Raw genomic sequence first — 19,720 nt, forward strand, 5'->3', positions numbered from 1 at the left:
TTCTGGTTTGGTAGACTGCAGATCTAGACCTACATACATAGATATAATCATTGAAGGGTGGCTCTAGAAGGTCAGAGGAACCCAGACATATCTTGATACGTTCGTGTGAGAATCACGGAGATTGAGATAAGGGCCTGGGTCCCATGGCGTCTGGAACACATAATTATCACGATGAAAATATAACCCCCTGAGGAAAAAAAATACAAACAAAACAAGTCCCAATATAACGTTAAAAAATAAGGGTCGACACAACTTTTTTTGTTTCCCATGAAGAAAGCTATGATAAGATAAACCCACCATCGGGAACTCAAACCTATAGTATCATGCAATTCATACACCTGCGAATGTTTACACTACAAGTGTTACAGAGGCTGGAAAAATATTTGTTGCCAATACAAAATTTTGGTTTGGTAGACGGCAGATCTAGAATTACATACAAAGATGCAATCGAGGAAAGGTGGATCTAGAAGGTCATAGAAACCCAGACATATCTTGGTACGTTCGGGAGATTTTGGGGATAGAGGACTGAGGCTTATGGCATCTGGTATTTAGCACTATCACAATAAAAAACATCGTCGTCTGAAGAGCAAAAAAAAACAGGGTCGACACGATATGTTTATATGTTTATATAAGGTTCTGAAGCTCATGGCACCTGGTATCTAGCACTATCTCGATCAAAAACATAGTCTCCTGAAGGAGAAGAAAAACAGGGTCGACACGATATGTTTATATAAGGGACAAGACAAAGAGGGAGCCGTCACACACACACACGCACACACACACACACACACACACTCACACACACACACACACACACACACACACACACATACACAAACACACACAAACAAACACACAAACACACAAGGAAGATGTTACATATAAAATGACTTTACATATAAAGATGTGATCAGTGAAGTGGGGGCTTAATGATGGGGGTCGACACAACCCAGACATATCTGTTACGTGGACGAGAGGTTGATATTAGGTACATCACAGACAGCCATGATGAGAATCTTCATGAAGTAAAAAGTCTCAATTTAGGGGTCGACATGACATGTCTCTAATCAGAACCACTGTGTCCGTTTCTTGGCTTTTGTTGGATGGCTCTGTACAAGAAGAAGGCTTTCTGTAACATTACATATAAAGATGTGATCAGCAATATGGTGAGTCTTGATGATTGGTGTCGACATAACCCAGACATATCTGTTACGTGAGCACGAGGTTGATATTGGGTACTGAGAGCATCATAGACAGCCATGATGAGAAATATTCATGAAGTAAAAAGTCCCAATCTAGGGGTCGACATGACACAAGTTTATTCAGAATCTTTAACCGTTTTGGGGGGCTTTTGTTTTCGGTGTTTCTGTTTGTCTGCTCGCCAAGTACAGCCATGAAGAATGTGAAGTCTTTCTGCAACATTACATATAAAGATGTGATCAGCGATATGGTGAGTCTTGACGATTGGGGTCGACACAACCCAGACATATCTGTTACGTGAGCACGAGGTTGATACTAGGTAACTGTTACATCATAGACAGGCATGGTGTTGTAGACATCATGCAACCTAGTGACTAGTCGAGATGACATCTCTTTAACAGGATCCTTAATCGTCTGTTTTTATTGTCTTTTGTTTTCGGTGTTTCTGTTTGTTTCTTTGTTTGCCAAGTACAGCCATGAAGAAGGAGAAGACTTTCTGTAACGTTACATATGCAGATGTGATCAGTGACATGGTGAGTCTTGGTGGTTGGGGTCGACACAACCCAGACATATTTGTTACGTGGGTGGGAGGTTGATACACATGTACTAGGTACCGTATGCACAGCCATGGTGAGAAATCTTCATGAAGTAAGAAAAAGTCCCAATCTAGATAGCCTGGGTACCATTCTCCGCTGGTCGGCTTTGGGGTGCTTTACCCGGCCCAGTGTGCTAAGGCACCGACCTGCTTCTGTCAGCCTGTCTGATTAGCTGCCTTTTGAGATTTTGCCGCAAGAGATTTTAGCCGGCCTTTTTTAGTTTACAGCCATGATGAGAAATCAAGCACAGACATCATGAAGTAAAGAAACTCCCAATCTAGGGGTCGACATGACATGTCTACTCGTACAATCAAAATCGCTGTGTCTGTTTCTTGACTTTTGTTTTCCATGTTTCTGTTTGTTCGTCAAGTACAGTCATGATGAAAAAGTATCAATATGGATAATAGAAAACAGGGTAGGTTTTGCATGAAGACAAGAAGGAGCTGTAAAGTTACTTGTGTCGGGTGGAAACCATTTCCATACTGGGACGGCTCTGTATAAGAAGAAGGCTTTCTGTAACACTACATATAAAGATGTGATCAGTGATATGGTGAGTCTTGATGCTGGGGGTCGACACAACCCAGACATATCTGTTACGTGAGCACCGAGAGCATCATAGACAGCCATGATGAAAAATCTTCATGAAGTTAGAAAAGTCCCAATCTAGGAGTCGATATGACATCTCTTTAATCAGAATCTTTAATCGTCTGTTTCTTGGCTTTTGTTTTCGGTGTTTCTGTTTGTCTGTTTGCCAAGTACAGCCACGAGGAAGAAGAAGGCTTTCTGTAACATTACATATAAAGATGTGATCAGGAAAGAGTTGAGCCATGATGTTGGGGGTCAAGACAACCCAGACATATCTGTTACGTGAGCGGGAGGCTGATATTGGGTACCGAAGGCGTTAAGCTCAGCCATGATGAGAAATCACCATGAAGTTAAAAAAAGTCCCAATCTAGGGGTCCATATGACATATCTTTAACCAGAATCTTTAATCGTTTGTTTCTTGGCCTTTGTTTTGTTTTCGGTGTTTCTGTTTGTTCTCCAAGTACAGTCATGAAAAAGAAGAAAGCTTTCTGTAACATTACATATAAAAATGTGATCATCAAAGTGTTGAGCCATGACGTTGGGGGTCGAGCTAACCCAGACATATCTGTTACGTGGGCGAGAGACTGATACTACGTACCGAGGGTATCAAAGACAGCCTAGATGTTGTAGATAGACATCAAGAAGTAAAAAAAGTCCAAATCTAGGGGTCGACATGACATATCTAATTTAATCAGAATCGCTCTGTCTGTTTCTTGGCTTTTGTTTTCGGTGTTTCTGCTTGTTTGTTTGTCAAGTGCAGTCATGATAAAAAAATATCAATATGAATGATGAAAAAACAGTGTAGACGTGACATGTCTGTTATCAGAATCGCTATAGCGACTTGCTGTCCGTTTCTTGGCTTTTGTTTTCGATGACTCCGTTTGTCTGTTCGTCAAGTGCAGTCATGATGAAAAAAATATCAATATGCAAAAAAAACAGAAAACACAGGACCCAATACAGAGGGTCGACGTGACATGTCTGGTATCAGAGTCGATATGGCGGATTGGTGTTTTTTCAGAGTTACCTTTAAAGCGCTAGTCAATGTCTAATTCTAGATTATTTGGTCTGTCCAGTAAAACTTTCTAGCATGTGTTTCCAACCTTCAAAATATCACACAGCACTCAAACTTCTGCAGATTTGTACTACAATACTAAAGCTTTGGTGTGAGTGTGTCCGTGCGTGCGTGTTTGTGTGTGTGTGTGTATACGTGCGTGTGTCCGTCTGTCTGTTTGGTAGTTGAATACGTCAAGAAAAAATCGTGGATAGGTGTTTGTTTTATTGATTTGTTGGTATGTGTTGGCAAAATGAGGATAAAACTATATGAAGGGCCCCCAGCGGCTTTCCATGGTACAGCAGCGGAATTGTTGGTTCTATTATGCGATCTAAACACCTCCTGAAGAACACATCCTTAAAAAAACTGTTGTATGGAGATCTACCACCGTTATCTCAGGTCATACGAGAAAGAAGGCTGAGGTTTGCAGGTCACGCATGGCGGAGTAAAGATGAGATCATTAGTGACGTTCTGCTGTGGACACCCAAACATGGTCATGCAAACAGAGGTAGACCACGCAAAACATATGTACATCAACTTTGTGAAGACACTGGCTGCTCGGCTGAAGAACTGCCCAAGGCTATGGAGGATAGGGAAGGATGGAAGAAGAGAGTCATGTCCATCCGTGCAACCAGCATGCCCGGATAATGATGATGATGATGCTGTGTTCTGGACATGCTAAGGTAACAGGAAGTATAATTCGCAATGCCTCCAGGGAATATCACGTCACCTGGCCTCACCTTTGCATCTGTCTCCGATGAGGAGCTATGCCCTTTGTGCCTGTCTTAGTTAAAGAGCTTTCCAAAGCCTGACGACACATGAATACAGCGTCATTAATACTCCCCGTCTCTATTGTCTGAATGCACAAATGTCAAGCACATTTTCAAACATCTGTATTTACTATACTAAAGGGTAACTGCAACTCACTTTGTCGTTATAGTCGCCAGAGACGTTCGTTCGTTATTTCGGACCCTTGTAGTACCTAGTGGCACACAAGACAACAAGTTTTCTTGCTGTTTCAGTAGCAGGGTATATTTTACAGGAAGGAGTTGCTAGCCCTTCCCCCTTAATGTGCTAGAGGAACCTCCTCGAACACGGGACCCACATTGTATATCCCTTTTGAAAGACAGGTACAGCCTCAACCAAGATGTCCTGACTACAAAACTTAAACACTGCTGCCAACTGAGCGGAATCAGGAGCTCAACTGTGAGGCTGCTACCAGTTGAGCCACAGGGACATCCCTGTCGCCAGTGATATTATTCTCTAAATCACGCAGAGTCTGAGAAGAAAATGCTAAGTCCACGGACTAAGATCAGTGATCAAGCCAGAGGAGCCTCCGACGGATCACTGAGATCCCCAAGACGTCAGACACAACGGACGAGAGAGACTTCTCCAAGGGCCCCTTCTCCTTCTGTGGCACAAGAACAAAGGAGACACGTCACATCGCATTCAAGACCTGTGTCTGCCAAACGGCCAAGCTCTGGATATGCGAGACGAACTAAGACAAAGGCTAGACCGTCGAGCAGTCGTAGTACTGCCAACCACAAGAGAAAAACAAAGACCTCTTCCGACGGAAATGCCTCGACGAGAGCCGAAAGTCCACGAATCTCAAACGACAAGCTGACAGTGCCTGACCAATCTAAAGTTTCTCCAAGATCTGGAAGTGAAAGGCCCAAACTTCTCCCGTACATGTTCACTCAGGAGTGTGGAATATCGCCTGATCTTCATGATTTACAATATCTCCCTTCCCCTAGCCCAAGAGACAACAAGACCGAGGAGAAAGCTCCAGCTCAAAACAAGATCTCTCCTCGGCTACGGCATCATCGCACGTCCTCCAAAACGTCGACAACATCGCAAGGAAAAGGGCGAGAGAAAACCACCCAACGACACGTTCACTACTTTCACAAGTTGGGCTCCATACCGTGCCCCGCCGGTCTGACCATAACGGACAGTCTATCCCCACCCCGACATCTCAGTCCCTGCTGTACCGCAGACGAACCAGTAGACGAACCGTGTGGTCTCGTCAAGGACTTGATAACCCCGCTGCGGCGATACCCGTACTGTGAAGTATGCTGTGGGAACGGCACTGGTAACTAAATTCAATAATTGATTTGGTTTGTTTTATTCGGCTGTATAAAAAGACATACGGCCAGGGCTACCCAACTAGACAGAGGCTATCACAAATGGCTAGCCCTGGTAACTGCACAATAAGCGATACAAACGGTTACAATGCACAGTAGATGCGTTTACAGATACACAGTTTTACGTACTAAGATATACAAGTAATACAGGGAAATATTTTCGGTCTTTTCAATCGGCCATTGTTTGCTTACTGAAATAACAACAGTACTGTCTGTGATAAAAGCACTGTTCCAAGCAGATGTAGGGTCTGGCTCAGTGTATCGGGGTAGGGCGAAAACGGGAATAAAATTGGAAATGTCAAATACGACTGAAATACTAAACCGAGCCTTACGTCTTCTTGGAGATTACAGGTGACAAACTAACTTGATTTGATACTGACATCTGCTATGTTGTATCTCTATATCTTTATAAGGTTAAGGTTACAATGTCACTTTGTGTAGAAACTGGAAGCACATAAATCTGTCACCAACATGCATCATCATTTCCTATTAGAATATCACTCTACCTATTGGCAGTAACAATTGACCTAATGCCTGCCTGCACATCCCTGACTCAAACAAACAAACAAACGTAACGTAACGATTCTCAAAGTCTCTCGACTCTCGACAAGGTAATGTACACTCTTATTGTTCAACAATGACGAAGAGGTCACTGGTCCATAACCACGTAAGAGTATAAAAGCCCACTTCTTCTCAGATTCCCTGGCCAGCCTCCAACAGCGTAAAGAGAGAAGAGAACATCGTGAGCAGCCCTGGACAGAGGACACGCCGGAATATGAGGACCTGCAGTGGAAAATAGGTCAGAATATCATCGTTCATGTCGACGTCTATCTTTAATCCACAAATAAAGATAGAAAGTACCAGACGAGCACAAAAACATTTTAAAAAGTAGAATGAAGCATTTTGATGTCTACATAACCCTTAAAGAGGGGTTCACATGTGCGTATATATTCAAGTCCGTATGAGGTCTGTGTGGAGTTTTTAGCCTCTACCAGGTTCTTCAGGTCGCTAAGAAAATGCTAGTACTAGAAATTGGACAAATATTAATGCATAACATGCCAGAGGAGTTAGCTGGCCAAGTACTGGTTTGCGACCCAGCTGAATCGTTTGACATAATATCTGGCCATATATGGCAAATTTCTATTATTTTTTCAGCAACCTATGGAGCCTGGTAGAGGCTAAGACTTTCATACGGCATTATACGGACCTCATACGGACTTGAATATACATGTATACGCACGTGTGAACCCACCTTTAGTGTACACAATACCAGCATTGGATATCATATCTGGTTACAGCCGATGAACAGGCCACTTTGTTAAACTCGTTGTTTCGGCACAACACATTTCTGAGTAGCCAGCCATGAATGAGGTGTCGTGTAACAATTTATGCGCTAGATTATTCCCGGGTGACGAGATACGCCATGCCATTTCTGCATCGTGTTGTTGCGTTATCGTCTTGATATTTCATCCACTAGAGTGGCGACCTTGGTACGACCGCGCTGCGACCTTCGACTTGGCATTGCGCTATACGAATTTCACAAAAAGATCTTTATATGCTTTGTGTCTTTTGTTGTCTTTTCAGCAGTCACATTTTACATTTTGTATAATGGCCCAATCATAAATTCAGGGTTACACACATGTAATTTAGGTCGCAACCGTCCAATTAAATAAATGGAATGGGGATATACAGCAGTATTATGCTTGAAGGAATTTGATAACGTTACGGTCTATTCGCTAGATAAATCCAACTACTTCCTAGGAGGTGATAACACTTCACTTACAAGTGTACAAATAGATAAATATATCAAAGAATGTTTCAACCTTGTAACCAATAGTGTAAATGATATTCTAGACTCAACATGTTGAAAGATAATTCTATTTTGTTTCCACAGTGAATGAGCTGCAGCTGAATATCGATAACTACAAGGGAGACATCGTTGACCTCCGCTGGAAGGCTGAACAGATCCAGGAGAGGGCGGACCTGGCCACACATGGCGCGCTCCCGCCGCCAAGGGTAGTGGTGAGTCAGTTCTGTGATAACACAGCTACACGGCAGCAGCAACATACATTATTTTTAAGTTTACCTCTCCCCGTTTCTTCCACGTCCTCTTCGTATGATCCAAACAATAAAGGACATTGACCCGCTGTTTCAGTAGCAGGGTATATTTTACAGGAAGGGGTTGCTACCTCTTCCCCCTTAACGTATTTTCAATTTTAACTCTCCCCGCTTCTTCCATGTCCTTTTTTAAAATTAAGGACATAGACCTGGACCAGACGTTTGTTGTGGTTTGTGGTTTGTGTGTTCGGTGGTTTTCCTTAGCACTGCAACAGAACTACAGGTTTTTGTATTTTCGTATGTACGTTTGGGGGTTGGGATGGAAATCAGCTCTTTGCATATATTACAATGGAATTCTTGAAGCCTGAAAACTAGACGAGAAAGCAGGCTGAATCAGTATTCTCAGTGGATGACTGAGTCATAGTGGTACAAACATGCCAACAATCTCGTCGATGAAAACACAGGGTCTTCGCTACGTGTTATTTATCACTACCCTGGGGCACTATTATGCATAATGTTTGCGTGCTATTTTGTCTTCCGTTAACATAATAAACGTTTCTCAATGTCAAAATTTGACTATTCCTTTCTTCCTGTTGTATGTCATGCAATCATCTATGACCTTATTCTTTTATACAAAACAATTAATTTTGCCTGTAATAACAGCATACGGAAAACATCCAACCTTTGTCATGAAAACAGACGTAAACGTGTCAAATTTTATTGTTTGACCCGGGAAGTCAAGGACTTTAGGAAAGGTTCGCCTAGATTATAGTCACTTATTATCTAAACATTGAATTCCCAAGGGAGATATGAAATGAACCCCTGGTGTAGGTTTTATTTGTAGCAATCAGCTCCATAATAATGTCATGTCACTGTAGATAGTTTATTATCAAAACACAATGAGGTATCTTAATTGATGCAAGGTTTTCTCTTAGGTCTAGAAATGCCCCTTGTTCAATATCTTGCCACTACTGTTGAACGAAAACGGCAGAATTTGTAAGCAAATGACATGTTTAAATACATTCATTTTCTAGTACAAGAAACTACTGCCCTGTTTATTCTTTACCAAACCATCCATATAATATGTGACTTGTCCCTTAAAGCTCTGTCCTACCACTTGGTACATAATGTAATCACCACAGGATTGCAACAGCACCGAGTGAAATCATCAATGAAAGCTCCTTGGTATGCGGTATCACAAAGTCTACATGTATGTGACTGTCCTTTCATGTGGTAAGACTTATACTATGTTGTTGCAGCTGATCTCCTCCTCCGTACCAAAAGCCAAGTTTCTGCCCCTGACCGTAAAGAGTGACCCCGCTGTTCTGGTGGTCTCCTATGTAAGTATCTCAAAGTTTCGGTATCGAATCCCTGATCAATTCAAGTGCTGTGCCCTTAGGATAACCACTATACACCTATTCCAGGAGACTCAGCAAAAGGGATGTGTTTGTTTGTTTGTTTATTGTTTATTTCAGGCACCATGGCCCATACACAGCTACAGTATAAACAACTTAAAAACAATAGTACCTAGCTTCGGTTAGTGACGTGCTGTCGGATTTAATGTACAACCCCGAAAGTCCAGGACTTGAAGGTGGTAACACCTCGAGCACGTTAAGAACCACACTTATCGAAAAGAGTAAAGGCCCATCTCGATATGAGTGGATTAAGCCTTACAATCTGGTCATATGCAGCATTCGTCTACTTTTGAAAACCAAACAAACATAACAAACAAACATGCAAGCAAAGACACTCCTAAGAACAATAACTAAAGAAAATAGAATACAACCCACAATAAGAGCGGTAAAAATTCAGGTCATGAAAATTAATAAGAAAAGTTTCAATTGAGATTTAAATGTTATCAACTATCAAATTGTTATATTGGCTTCTAATTCCTTTCATCTATTGCAGGACCACCAGAATGACAGCTTTGACAAAATCCTGGGTAAGGTTTCCATCCTGTTTATCTGTTTTCAGTCTTTCTCATCCCTGACCCAATGGTCAAGGAACGTAACCATATTTCAGTTTATACATTTATCCGTACATGTCACTTTTACCGCACAGTCTTGTCGAGTATGGCTTTATTGAAAGTTCAGGTCATCAGGTCAATGAACCCTAAAATCGCGCAATGATCGAGAAAGCTGTAACACCAGCCGTATTACTACCGAAAACGTTGTTTGTATCTCGCACACTCGTCGTCCGATCGATTTTCGCACGATGCGACATGGGTATTATTACGTTCACCATCCGTACACCAGTCTCCTCCAGATACGCCACAAAGCAGTTACTCAAGCAACTGGATATGATTTTGGAAATGGTCAGACGTTTCAGATAACATCCACTATCTTTTGTCAGTGACATCAAAGTGATCTGGAAGAAACTGGTCTTTTATACCCTAATTATGAATGCAAAAGAGATGAAGACAATTTTGGGTGGAAACAATAGGAAACTAGATAAGACAAAAGTCAAACTGAAGTTGGCTTTGTCATAAGTGGAAGACGTCTTGAGGAAGGTGAGGGACGGACTGCGCTTTAAAACATCATCTGGGAGAGAGCACACATCTGGGTGCCAGGAGAGATGATTAGCAAAAGTGTCATCACTGAGCATCACATGGCCAGCCATGCGCCAGGAGGCACAATTGCCAAATCATATAGGTGGAAAACATGTCTGGTCGAAGGGCTTTTCTATACTGCCATTCACGCTTACTTATTCAATGTTCCTGTTATTCACAGGTGCTGTACAGAGCAAGTTGATCAGCTATTGTCCTGGGTGCAAGGCTAAATCTTTGCTTTTGTATATCAAGGTAAGACCCTAAAGGCTGCAATGAATTGATTTTCTCGAAGACATCCGCACGCATCGATTTTGCCAGTTTACAAGAGGGAGAAACGCTATCATGCTACACCATCATCTAAAACAGGACAACGCACTTCCGAAAAACAAAACAAGTATAGAAGTTGAATTTTACTTTGCTGCACCATCCCCATTTCTGCAAGGCAATGACTCTTTTCTGCCATTTTATTTTTCAAGCTAGTCTTTACAATTACCGCCGCCCCATATAGCGAAGTAATTGGCACCCTATATGTAGATACCAATCATTCGGCCAACAAAACAATCTGTCTTGAGCAACTATCTGGTCTCCGCAACTACTTTTAGGACAGACTACCTGAATGGCTGCTGAAACCAGGTTTGAATGTATGTCAAGGCCATTGGAATAACATTTTGTGGCCAGGTGTTCAACATTTTATCATGTAAAATAAAACGGTTCAGTAAAATATCAAAGTTATCAAGGGAAAGTGGACTATGTCATGTATCTCTAACGATAGTTCACCTTTATTCGCGGGGTAATCTATATCCGTTGTACCTAAAAACAGGATATTGAGGGATATCACGTTGATGGACGGTGGTGTCAAATTGCTTTTTTTTCTCAATATGATGCAGTTTGAAACCTCCGTCCGTCAACTTGATATCCCGAAATACCCTGGATAACTATACAACGGATAAAGGTTACCCTGCGAATAAAGGTGAACTAGCGTTACGTGTATACATGAATATAGGTGGCGCTTTTAAAGATTTTCATGGTGCTAACTGGGTTCATTACATGGCGTCAAAATATCGATTCTTTTACACCGATCGGCGTTTTTAAAAGTCTTGAACTTCTTTATGTATTTGATTTGAATTCGATTTGAAGACGTTTGGACCTAACTGGGAGTGTTCGTGGTAGCTATAAGCTTACGATATATCCACATTTTTCCATTTTGGTAGGACATTCCCTATGACAGCCCAATGTGCAGTACCTCTCCCGTCCGCAGCTAGAAAAGTGACAAAGACGACCGTCAAAAAAGCGAAATTTCTGTCTTTCCGTGAATGGAGAAACAGTGAAAGACTCGCAAAGAGCTTTGAATTTTATAGGCTTATATGGATTTCCTTTTACAAAAGTAACCTTTTAGAATAAAGAATGACATGCAATATCTAAGACATTTCACAAAGAAAATAATATCAGTGGGTCAAAAACGAAATGTTCCTTACGCATTTTGCCAATTTTGAACGTGAATTGTTCACGTCCGGTAGATTGTAACGCTCAGACGGTGAACCACATACAAATTTGATTCGTATTGTTGTGAGACAAACTAACGTTAAACAACAGATAGTGTGTTTCTGTTTGATTGTCCATGCATTAATAGATCCAATATTTCTTTCAATATACCGCGAAGTGTGTGGATTACTTTGCAGTGCAATATAATCTTAGGCGCCAGGGAGAGCTGCTTGTTGGACTGAATTGGTGTTCTGATAACAAGACGACACAACCATATACCACGAAAGAACATGAAAATATGATTGTTTGTTTGTTATATCGCGTTGTGTGTCGCTCCAGTTTCGGGGCGTCTTGAATATGATATCCATAAAATCAAAGCTATGTGGCAGCTTTTGACTCGTACAGACGTAGAAAGTCTTCTTCATTGATATGATTAAACTTATAATGCAGCTTTTTTTTATTACTTAACCGAGTCCTTTCTTCTTCAGGGAGGCCCCGCTCATCTGTACCTGAAGAAAAACAAGGTGACAACAGTCGCCAAACTGAAGAAAGAAGGCAGTGAGGACATGGTTTGGTAAGAACAGATTATAACGTTAAACGTTTCAGTCCGTAAAGTACCAGGATGGATATGCGTAACAATCCGTTTCTTCTTATCGAAGTTTTAAACAAAAAGTGCAGCTAGATGTGCAAAGGTTAGGTCGTTCAGTGTAACGTAACCCGAAGCTGCCGCGCCACTTGGCTGCGAAGCTGGTGTGAAATTCAATCATTACAACCCTTGCAGCGTCAATCAAGTAATTCATTTTGCGAAAACTTCTTCAGAACTGTTTTCATCACGTTGGTAAATTACTCATAGTGTAAGCTTAAGGTTCTTCAAAGACACAACCAGAATTGTACTCACTTCCAACGTTTCGATGTCTATCAGAAACAGACCCAGTCATTCACCCTGATGATGATGTCAGATAGACATCGAAATGTTGGACACAGTGAGTACAATTCTGGTTGTGTCCTTGAAGAACCTTTCTATATATATGTGTGTGACACCGATTTTCCTTCTGTAGGTTCTGGAAGACACTGGGAAGTCTGATGAGTAAACTGGAGCCTGACTCCACCGTCATACACATCATGGGCTGTAACGTCATGGGGTATCCCAAATATGTGGGCATTGATGTAAGTATTTGACTTCGATTTTTCCGATAGTTTCCTACCTTAATACGTTTTGTATCTGTGTTAGAAGCTATCAATAAACTGCACCAAATGCACCAGGCATTCGCAAAGGAACGCAACCGGCGCCAATTGGTACAATTCGATTCGTCAACTAGAATTAACATTTACATTGCGAATTTGAAAAATTTCGCGATTCGCAAAAAAGCCAAAAGCTATGCAATTTATATAAATATGCTCCGCAATGCATCATAAATAAACTCGCAAAGGTGGCACACATTCCTAGCGCATATTTTATCGCAGTCCAGTAACCAGCTTAAGTTGTTGTTCCACCTCTCTCCCCAGCTGTTTGAGTACTTACAGGAACTGATGAAGCCTTCCATTGTTAAATTCGAGGCTCCATTGGAGGTTTCCATTAAGGGTGAGTAGGACCGTTGTACTTTGCCATTGACCAAATATGTCAACAGACATAGGAATGCTATGTTTTTCTCAGAACGTTTATGAAGACCTCCGGGTGAAGAATATATGCAAGGACAATGTAATATCTACTACTGGATAAGACTAAAAGATTATTTCCGTACTCTTCTTCAGCGTCACCCAGAATGATTTTTAGAATTCGTTCATGTCCGAATCTTAATGCAGTTGTAGAGATTGTTTCTTGGAACTTTTAGAAATAGGAAATATCAAACTGAGATAACAGCATGGGGAGTAGGCTCTATATGGCATGGACGATAACATTACTGTCAAACCTGCCCAAGAACAGGTCACCATAGACAAGATTCGTAATGCTTATGTCCAGTGTCAAAGGAAAAAAAAGCTATCCAAGGCACCACCAAAAAGGTGGTCTTTATGTGTAGGTGATCACTTATACAGGCTTTACGTACTGTAGTTGAATGTGTGTCAAAACGGAAAGCATGTATTCATATTTAAGCACAGTGTTTCTTCTCTCAAACTTTTTTCCTATCTTCTTTCATCTTCAGGTAACGCTATAATAGGGAGTTACTTTGACAGAAACAAGTACAAGCTGTGGAAGTCCCAAAAAAACTCCAACAACTTAGAAAAAGTGTTTGGGCTTCGATCTTCGACATCAACATCAAGAGCAACGTCGAGAGTTGCTATGGTACCAACAATTACAAGCTGTGGAAGACGTACCGATACTCCATCTTAAATAGACCATATAGCAATAACTCAAGCGGCTACTGGATATGAGTTTGGAAATGGTCAGACGTTTCAGATAACATCTGTTATCTTTTGTCTTGACGTCAGACACTGAAGGGATCGTGTTGGAGAGTAACCTAGATAGAGTGTTCGGACTTTTATCTTCAACCTGTATATTTTTTCAAGTTGTTTTATCCAATCTTTATCAACTAGGTGTTGTTCGTATCTTGATAATAAAATCACGAATATTAGATCGATGACTTGTTGAAATGTCTGTCTTTCCTTGATTGATAAACTAGACTAAGTATAAAACTATAATAGTGTACTATAATCTTACAGAATAAAGACTACTATTGAAAACAAGCTTTCTAATGATACTCCATACTATATAATTGGTAAGTAACAACGGAGAAATGATCAAATTTACTTTTCCGAACTGTTTAGAGAGAGCACACACACACACACACACACACACACACACTCACGCACAAACACACACACTCCCTGTCAGTAAGGCGAGGGGTCTGACGTGTTTGCACGTAAATGTGGAGGCTTTATGGCAGCTTGTCAAACATCGCCTTTGATGCAGGCCATAAATGACAGATTTGTGAACACTTGACATCAGATAAAGTTCACCGTGTCATTTACTGTGTTGTTTCTCTCCTTGTCGCCCCTATATACGTAAAGGTCAAGGTCTGACACACTAGAGTTTTATGGATGGCATTCACGGTGATACACGCAATGCTTCCAGTCTGTCCTATCGCCAAGACGAGATGTTCGGACCTTCAATGAACACAGCAAACCATTCTACAGTAAACACCATTAAAAACCTTTAACAGTATAATAGCAGTAAAGGGAAGGTGGCGTCAGATGGCAGAGTGGCTGGGCAAGCGGAGAGGAGATTGAGAGTTCAGGGGTTGATTATTGACACTTTTGGCTAGAAGTTGTGCCCTTGGGAAAGGCCCTTTACATGACTTCACCTAGGTGTAAAAGTGAGTACCCGAATTTGATTGCGGGGGATAAAATGCAATCAATGGCATTTCAAGTCATGAGGACACAGACACGAGGAAGGTGATTATCATCGTCTAGCTGATAATTTTTTCCTTTTCTTTATCTTAAAAGAAACATTCAGTTGATTGATGCAATATCTTTTAAAAGATCTCAAGACGATTCTTTCATTTTATGCTTTTATCAATGTTGATTCCTCTAACGTTAGTCAATTCGAAAGTCATAGAAGCTGTGAATGAAGAATCTATTGTTCTCTAAACCATACACTATATGTTTAGTCATTTGTTCAACCTTCCTGACCTCTTGAATTAATGAAGACAACTTTATTTTGGTAAACTTTATTTTTCTACATTATTACTGATCATGACATCTTAAAATGGTTCTATTACATACTGTACAAGTCAGGGGTGTCAAAGATTGTTTTAAAAGAAATGATGAAGCTTGGAAGTTATAGCAATTAGAGGGAAAGGAAAAGAAATGGCAACAGGGGTTGACATAAATTCTAACTCCCCCTGAAACATGCAAAATGTTCTAGACTAAAGACCATACAGTCTCAATCACATAACAGATTTTTATACAGAACAAGTGAATAATATTATCAAAATTGACTATGTTGACTAACTTTTGACACAGTAACTGCTAATATAAAAGTATTAACAATGTCATAATCTAAACAGTATACATTTCATTCATGAGATGCATAAATTCTGGTTTTCTTGACTGAACTTTCTGTAAAACTTAAACTACACATCTACAGACTTTCTCAGAGTTAACTTGTTAAGTTTTTTTTTATCCTACTGCTATGCAAACAATGATGATAATGATGCATGATATAACGTTAGTTCACCTTTATCCTTGGGGTGACCTTTATCCGTTGTCTTTAAAAACAGCACATTGAGGAGTATTAAGTCTGCGGACAGTGCTTTCAAATTTGCAGTATTTTCAAAATGTTCTGATTTGAAACCACTGTCTGGTGACTTCATATACCTAAATACGTTTTTTTCTTACAAACAACGAATATAGGTTACCCTCGGATAAAGGTGAACCAGCGTTACATGTAAGTAACCTAAAGGTGTGACACTGACAGGTTGAAGGTAGCCTGGAGTCCAGCCTTATTGTGCTTTTAGTCGCTCCCCAAAGGTCCGCTTCTGCCAATGTTGGTTTGGTGAAAGTAAACAAAAATGTTCAATTGAAGGCCTTATATGCTATGCTAGATATACTACAAACTTTTAAGGCAAGTTCTCACCAGTTTTTCTCTCCTGTAGATTGTGCTGTAAGTGGGTGTTTAAGTCTGCAATATTCAAATGGCTACAGGAGTCACATACATGCATCAAGAAAAACTGGCATATTATGGATGAGAACTTGACTTTGTGGTATATTCAGCATAGTATAGTAGAGTTTTCAACAGGACCTTTTTGTTTCATTTTGCAACAGTTGAAGCTCAGAGTCCAAACACCCTGTCCAGGTTGGAGTATCTCTGGGACTTCCACAGCTTGTACTTGTTGGTGTCAAAGTAACTGTTAATGACAGCATTACCTGTGTGGAAATCAAACATGGAAACAAAATCAGCATCATGAGAAAGTGGTAGGTTTTAGACAATTCATTTATCACATATTCAGGTACATGACTGTTATGATATATTCTACAGTGATTTATGATCTTTTTTACTGAGTGTGCATTTATTGAAAAGGATACTTTTTGTAATATTTGATTTTCATCTCTGCTTAACATATCTTAAAGCAACCTTTACTACAAAATGTCAAATGGTACTTCTGTCATTTTATCAAATGATTCTTCTTTCCACAGTTAAGTCAAGGCTTTCCCTTTGTAGAAAAAAGGATACTTACCCTCGATGGACATTTCTAGTGGAGCCTCAAATCTAACAATGGATGGTTTCATCATCTCCTGCAAGCACTCAAACAACTAGGGGGGCAAAGGAAGAACTCTTTTTAAATCAAAGGCTACTCTATTTCAACACCATAAGTACTCCCTTAATCTTGAAATTAGCAAAGAACATCACTGTATGTACATTAGGAAGGAAGAGTTTGAAGATCAAATGCCTCCATGAAATCTTAAGAGTTTCTTGTATGTGCTGTAAAATTGTAGTTCTTTAAGCATGCAAATACCTTTTCATTTAAATTTCAACGATTGACAAGTCTTCAACCAACCTAGAGATAGAAAAGATGTTTGGAATTTTGCAAAATTGGCAGAAAAATCCATTTACACCCTGAGTATATTATATACTATGTATCAGAAGAAAGGTTAAAAAATGTAGTGCAGACTATACTTACATCAATGCCCACATATTTAGGATACCCCATGACGTTACAGCCCATGATGTGTATGACTGTGGAGTCAGGCTCGAGTTTGCTCATCATGTTCCCTAGTGCCTTCCAGAAACTGTGTATGACAAATAGAAGGGAGTATCAACACTAAGCAAAGATATGACTCAGTGACACTGACGAAAGATAGTGGATGCTATCTGAAATGTCTGACCTTTTCCAATATCATATTCAATTGCTTGAGTAACCGCTTTTTGGCATATCTTATTACCTGGATGTCTAATCTTCATTGAAGTATCAAGACACTAGTTCATCTTTATCTGTGGGGTAACCTACATTCGTTGTACCAGTTTGTACCATGTATGTAGTGCAACCCGCCAATCAGCACCAAGGACAGTTATCACCAAATTGTGTGCAAGAAACAGGAGAGTATCAACTCAGGTTCACCTTTATCTGAGGGGTGACCTATATCTGTTGCATTAGTTTCTACAACGTATGTACTGCAACCAACCAATCAGCACCAAGGACAATTATCACCGCCCTTCCACTCAATGAAGTTGATGGACGGTGGTTTCAAATAACACTAGAACACTGCATGAAACATATAATGCAGTTTGAAAACATCATCTGTTGAATTGATATCCCTGCTTTTATATACAGCAGTTATAGGTTACCCTGCATATAATGGTGTAATAACTAGTGTTATATCCAGGCAAAATTAATGCATGAAGATTAGGGCCCTCTCCCATATTGACCATCATTATCTGGATCACAAGCATTCTCAATGGACGTATTTCAAGGACACATTCAAGTAACATTCATTTGTTACAGCACAGTGGGAACAATCGATGTTTAGTAACTTGTAAATTGATAGGTCAAGTTCGTCTACACATCACAAGTTCCTTTAAAGTTCCAGAAGTTCGTTTTTTCTGTCCTTACCAAACCATGTCCCCATGGCCTCCTTTCTTCAGCTTGGCGACTGTCGTCACCTTGTTTTTCTTCAGGTACAAGTGGGCGGGACCTCCCTGGGGAACACATTCAAGATTTCAGAAGACTGAAAATTCATGGTGAGTGAATTTTGTCATGTTGAAAACAGTACAATACACATGTTGTGGCCCTCATATGTCATAAGACATAGACATTACATTAATACACTGAGTAGCTTGTGAATCTGAGACATGGAATACAGCATAAAATATCAAATATTGTCTTAACTATGTAACATGCATTGGCATAATACCGGTAGTAAGACTTATACCGGTAGATTAAAAATACTGGAACTTAAAGAGATCTACACATGCAACAATAGTTATTTCTGAGCTGTGCACACTTCAGACATCTAGGTGTCCAATACATCATTTACAAAGCATCGATAACAATGCATTCGAAGACAACAAGGCCAAAAGTTTTCAGTATCTTTTTCGGGGTAGGCAGCTCGTCGTGGGACGAACACACTGTCACATTCATTGCCAAATTTATAGATCATAATTACACATGCTCACGGCACAAGACGAACATGATTCAACAACAATCTTGAATTTCTGTTGGTGACCTACAACTCATGTAAAAGTGTGAAGAACCGTTGCATAATAGCCCGGATCTACGACTGAATGGGCAAAATTGAACGTACGCAGCCATTTTCCCGCCATTTTTATATCTACGCTAGCAGTGAAGTGTTACGTCATAGCGGTTGTGACGGACAGAAGTTAAATGAAAATTCTTGACAGTATACGTCCGTTTTCTCATGACATTTTGTATGCTCATGCAGGTTTATGTTTTATGCATTTACTGACAGAAAAGGAAGGAACATCAGAGGATGTATAAATGTACATAGCGGCAGTTAATTGTTCCGTGTTTCTTCCTACCGGTATTTGTTACCCCCTCCCAACCACGCGCCTGTTCGCCGTGTAATTCCGTGGCGTGTTACAATTACAATATTACGCTTTTAGCAGGACAAGAGTGGCAAAAAAGTTACACAGAAGAAGTGGCAAGGGTAACCTATAACAGCAACATGTAAGTGGAGAAAATGATGCGTTGACAATTTGTCAAATCAGCATGGCTAGAGAAATCGTCGTAAACGTACCGGTATTATGATAATAGATGTTAACAGGCAGTCCAATCAGACAGTCTCTGCTGGAAGGCTCTCTGACTTTAAGCTTGTTCTAAATACTGAGGTAGTTGATTCCAGATATGGTCTGACACTGGAGTGTAAATTTCTTTGTGTTCAGGAACAGAATTGTGCAATTATGGATTCTATCATCACAGATGAGCAACTTTAATTCAAATTTCATGACTTACTTGCATGTACATCAGCAATGACTTAGCCTTGCATCCTGGACAGTAGCTAGTCAACTTGCTCTGAATAGCACCTGTAAATGACATAACATTAAGCAGCTCATGATGAGAAATTGTTGTGGGAAGTGTGACAAGAATGTGTCTTGGAGAAATTT

General features: G+C 40.3%; 1 protein-coding gene and 1 long non-coding RNA gene across 2 annotated transcripts; one reads left to right on the top strand and one right to left on the bottom strand.

Moving 5' to 3' along the window:
- Nucleotides 1-10,359: 10,359 nt before the first annotated feature.
- On the top strand, nucleotides 10,360-13,241 carry LOC118420659. The gene is made up of 4 exons (XR_004831777.1): nucleotides 10,360-10,431; nucleotides 12,150-12,235; nucleotides 12,720-12,828; nucleotides 13,168-13,241. It is a non-coding gene; the product is annotated as an uncharacterized LOC118420659 (long non-coding RNA).
- Nucleotides 13,242-16,046: 2,805 nt separating this feature from the next.
- LOC118421603 (NMDA receptor synaptonuclear signaling and neuronal migration factor-like) lies at nucleotides 16,047-19,665 on the bottom strand. The gene is made up of 5 exons (XM_035828956.1): nucleotides 19,569-19,665; nucleotides 18,210-18,295; nucleotides 17,280-17,388; nucleotides 16,836-16,911; nucleotides 16,047-16,524 (listed from the first exon to the last, which is right to left on the bottom strand). Exons 1-5 carry the CDS (start codon nucleotides 19,650-19,652, stop codon nucleotides 16,430-16,432), a joined length of 450 nt encoding a protein of 149 aa, XP_035684849.1. The 5' UTR covers nucleotides 19,653-19,665; the 3' UTR covers nucleotides 16,047-16,429.
- Nucleotides 19,666-19,720: the final 55 nt, after the last annotated feature.

Source organism: Branchiostoma floridae, chromosome 8 (genome assembly GCF_000003815.2).
Source record: "Branchiostoma floridae strain S238N-H82 chromosome 8, Bfl_VNyyK, whole genome shotgun sequence".
In the NCBI taxonomy this organism is placed as follows: Eukaryota; Metazoa; Chordata; class Leptocardii; order Amphioxiformes; family Branchiostomatidae; genus Branchiostoma; species Branchiostoma floridae.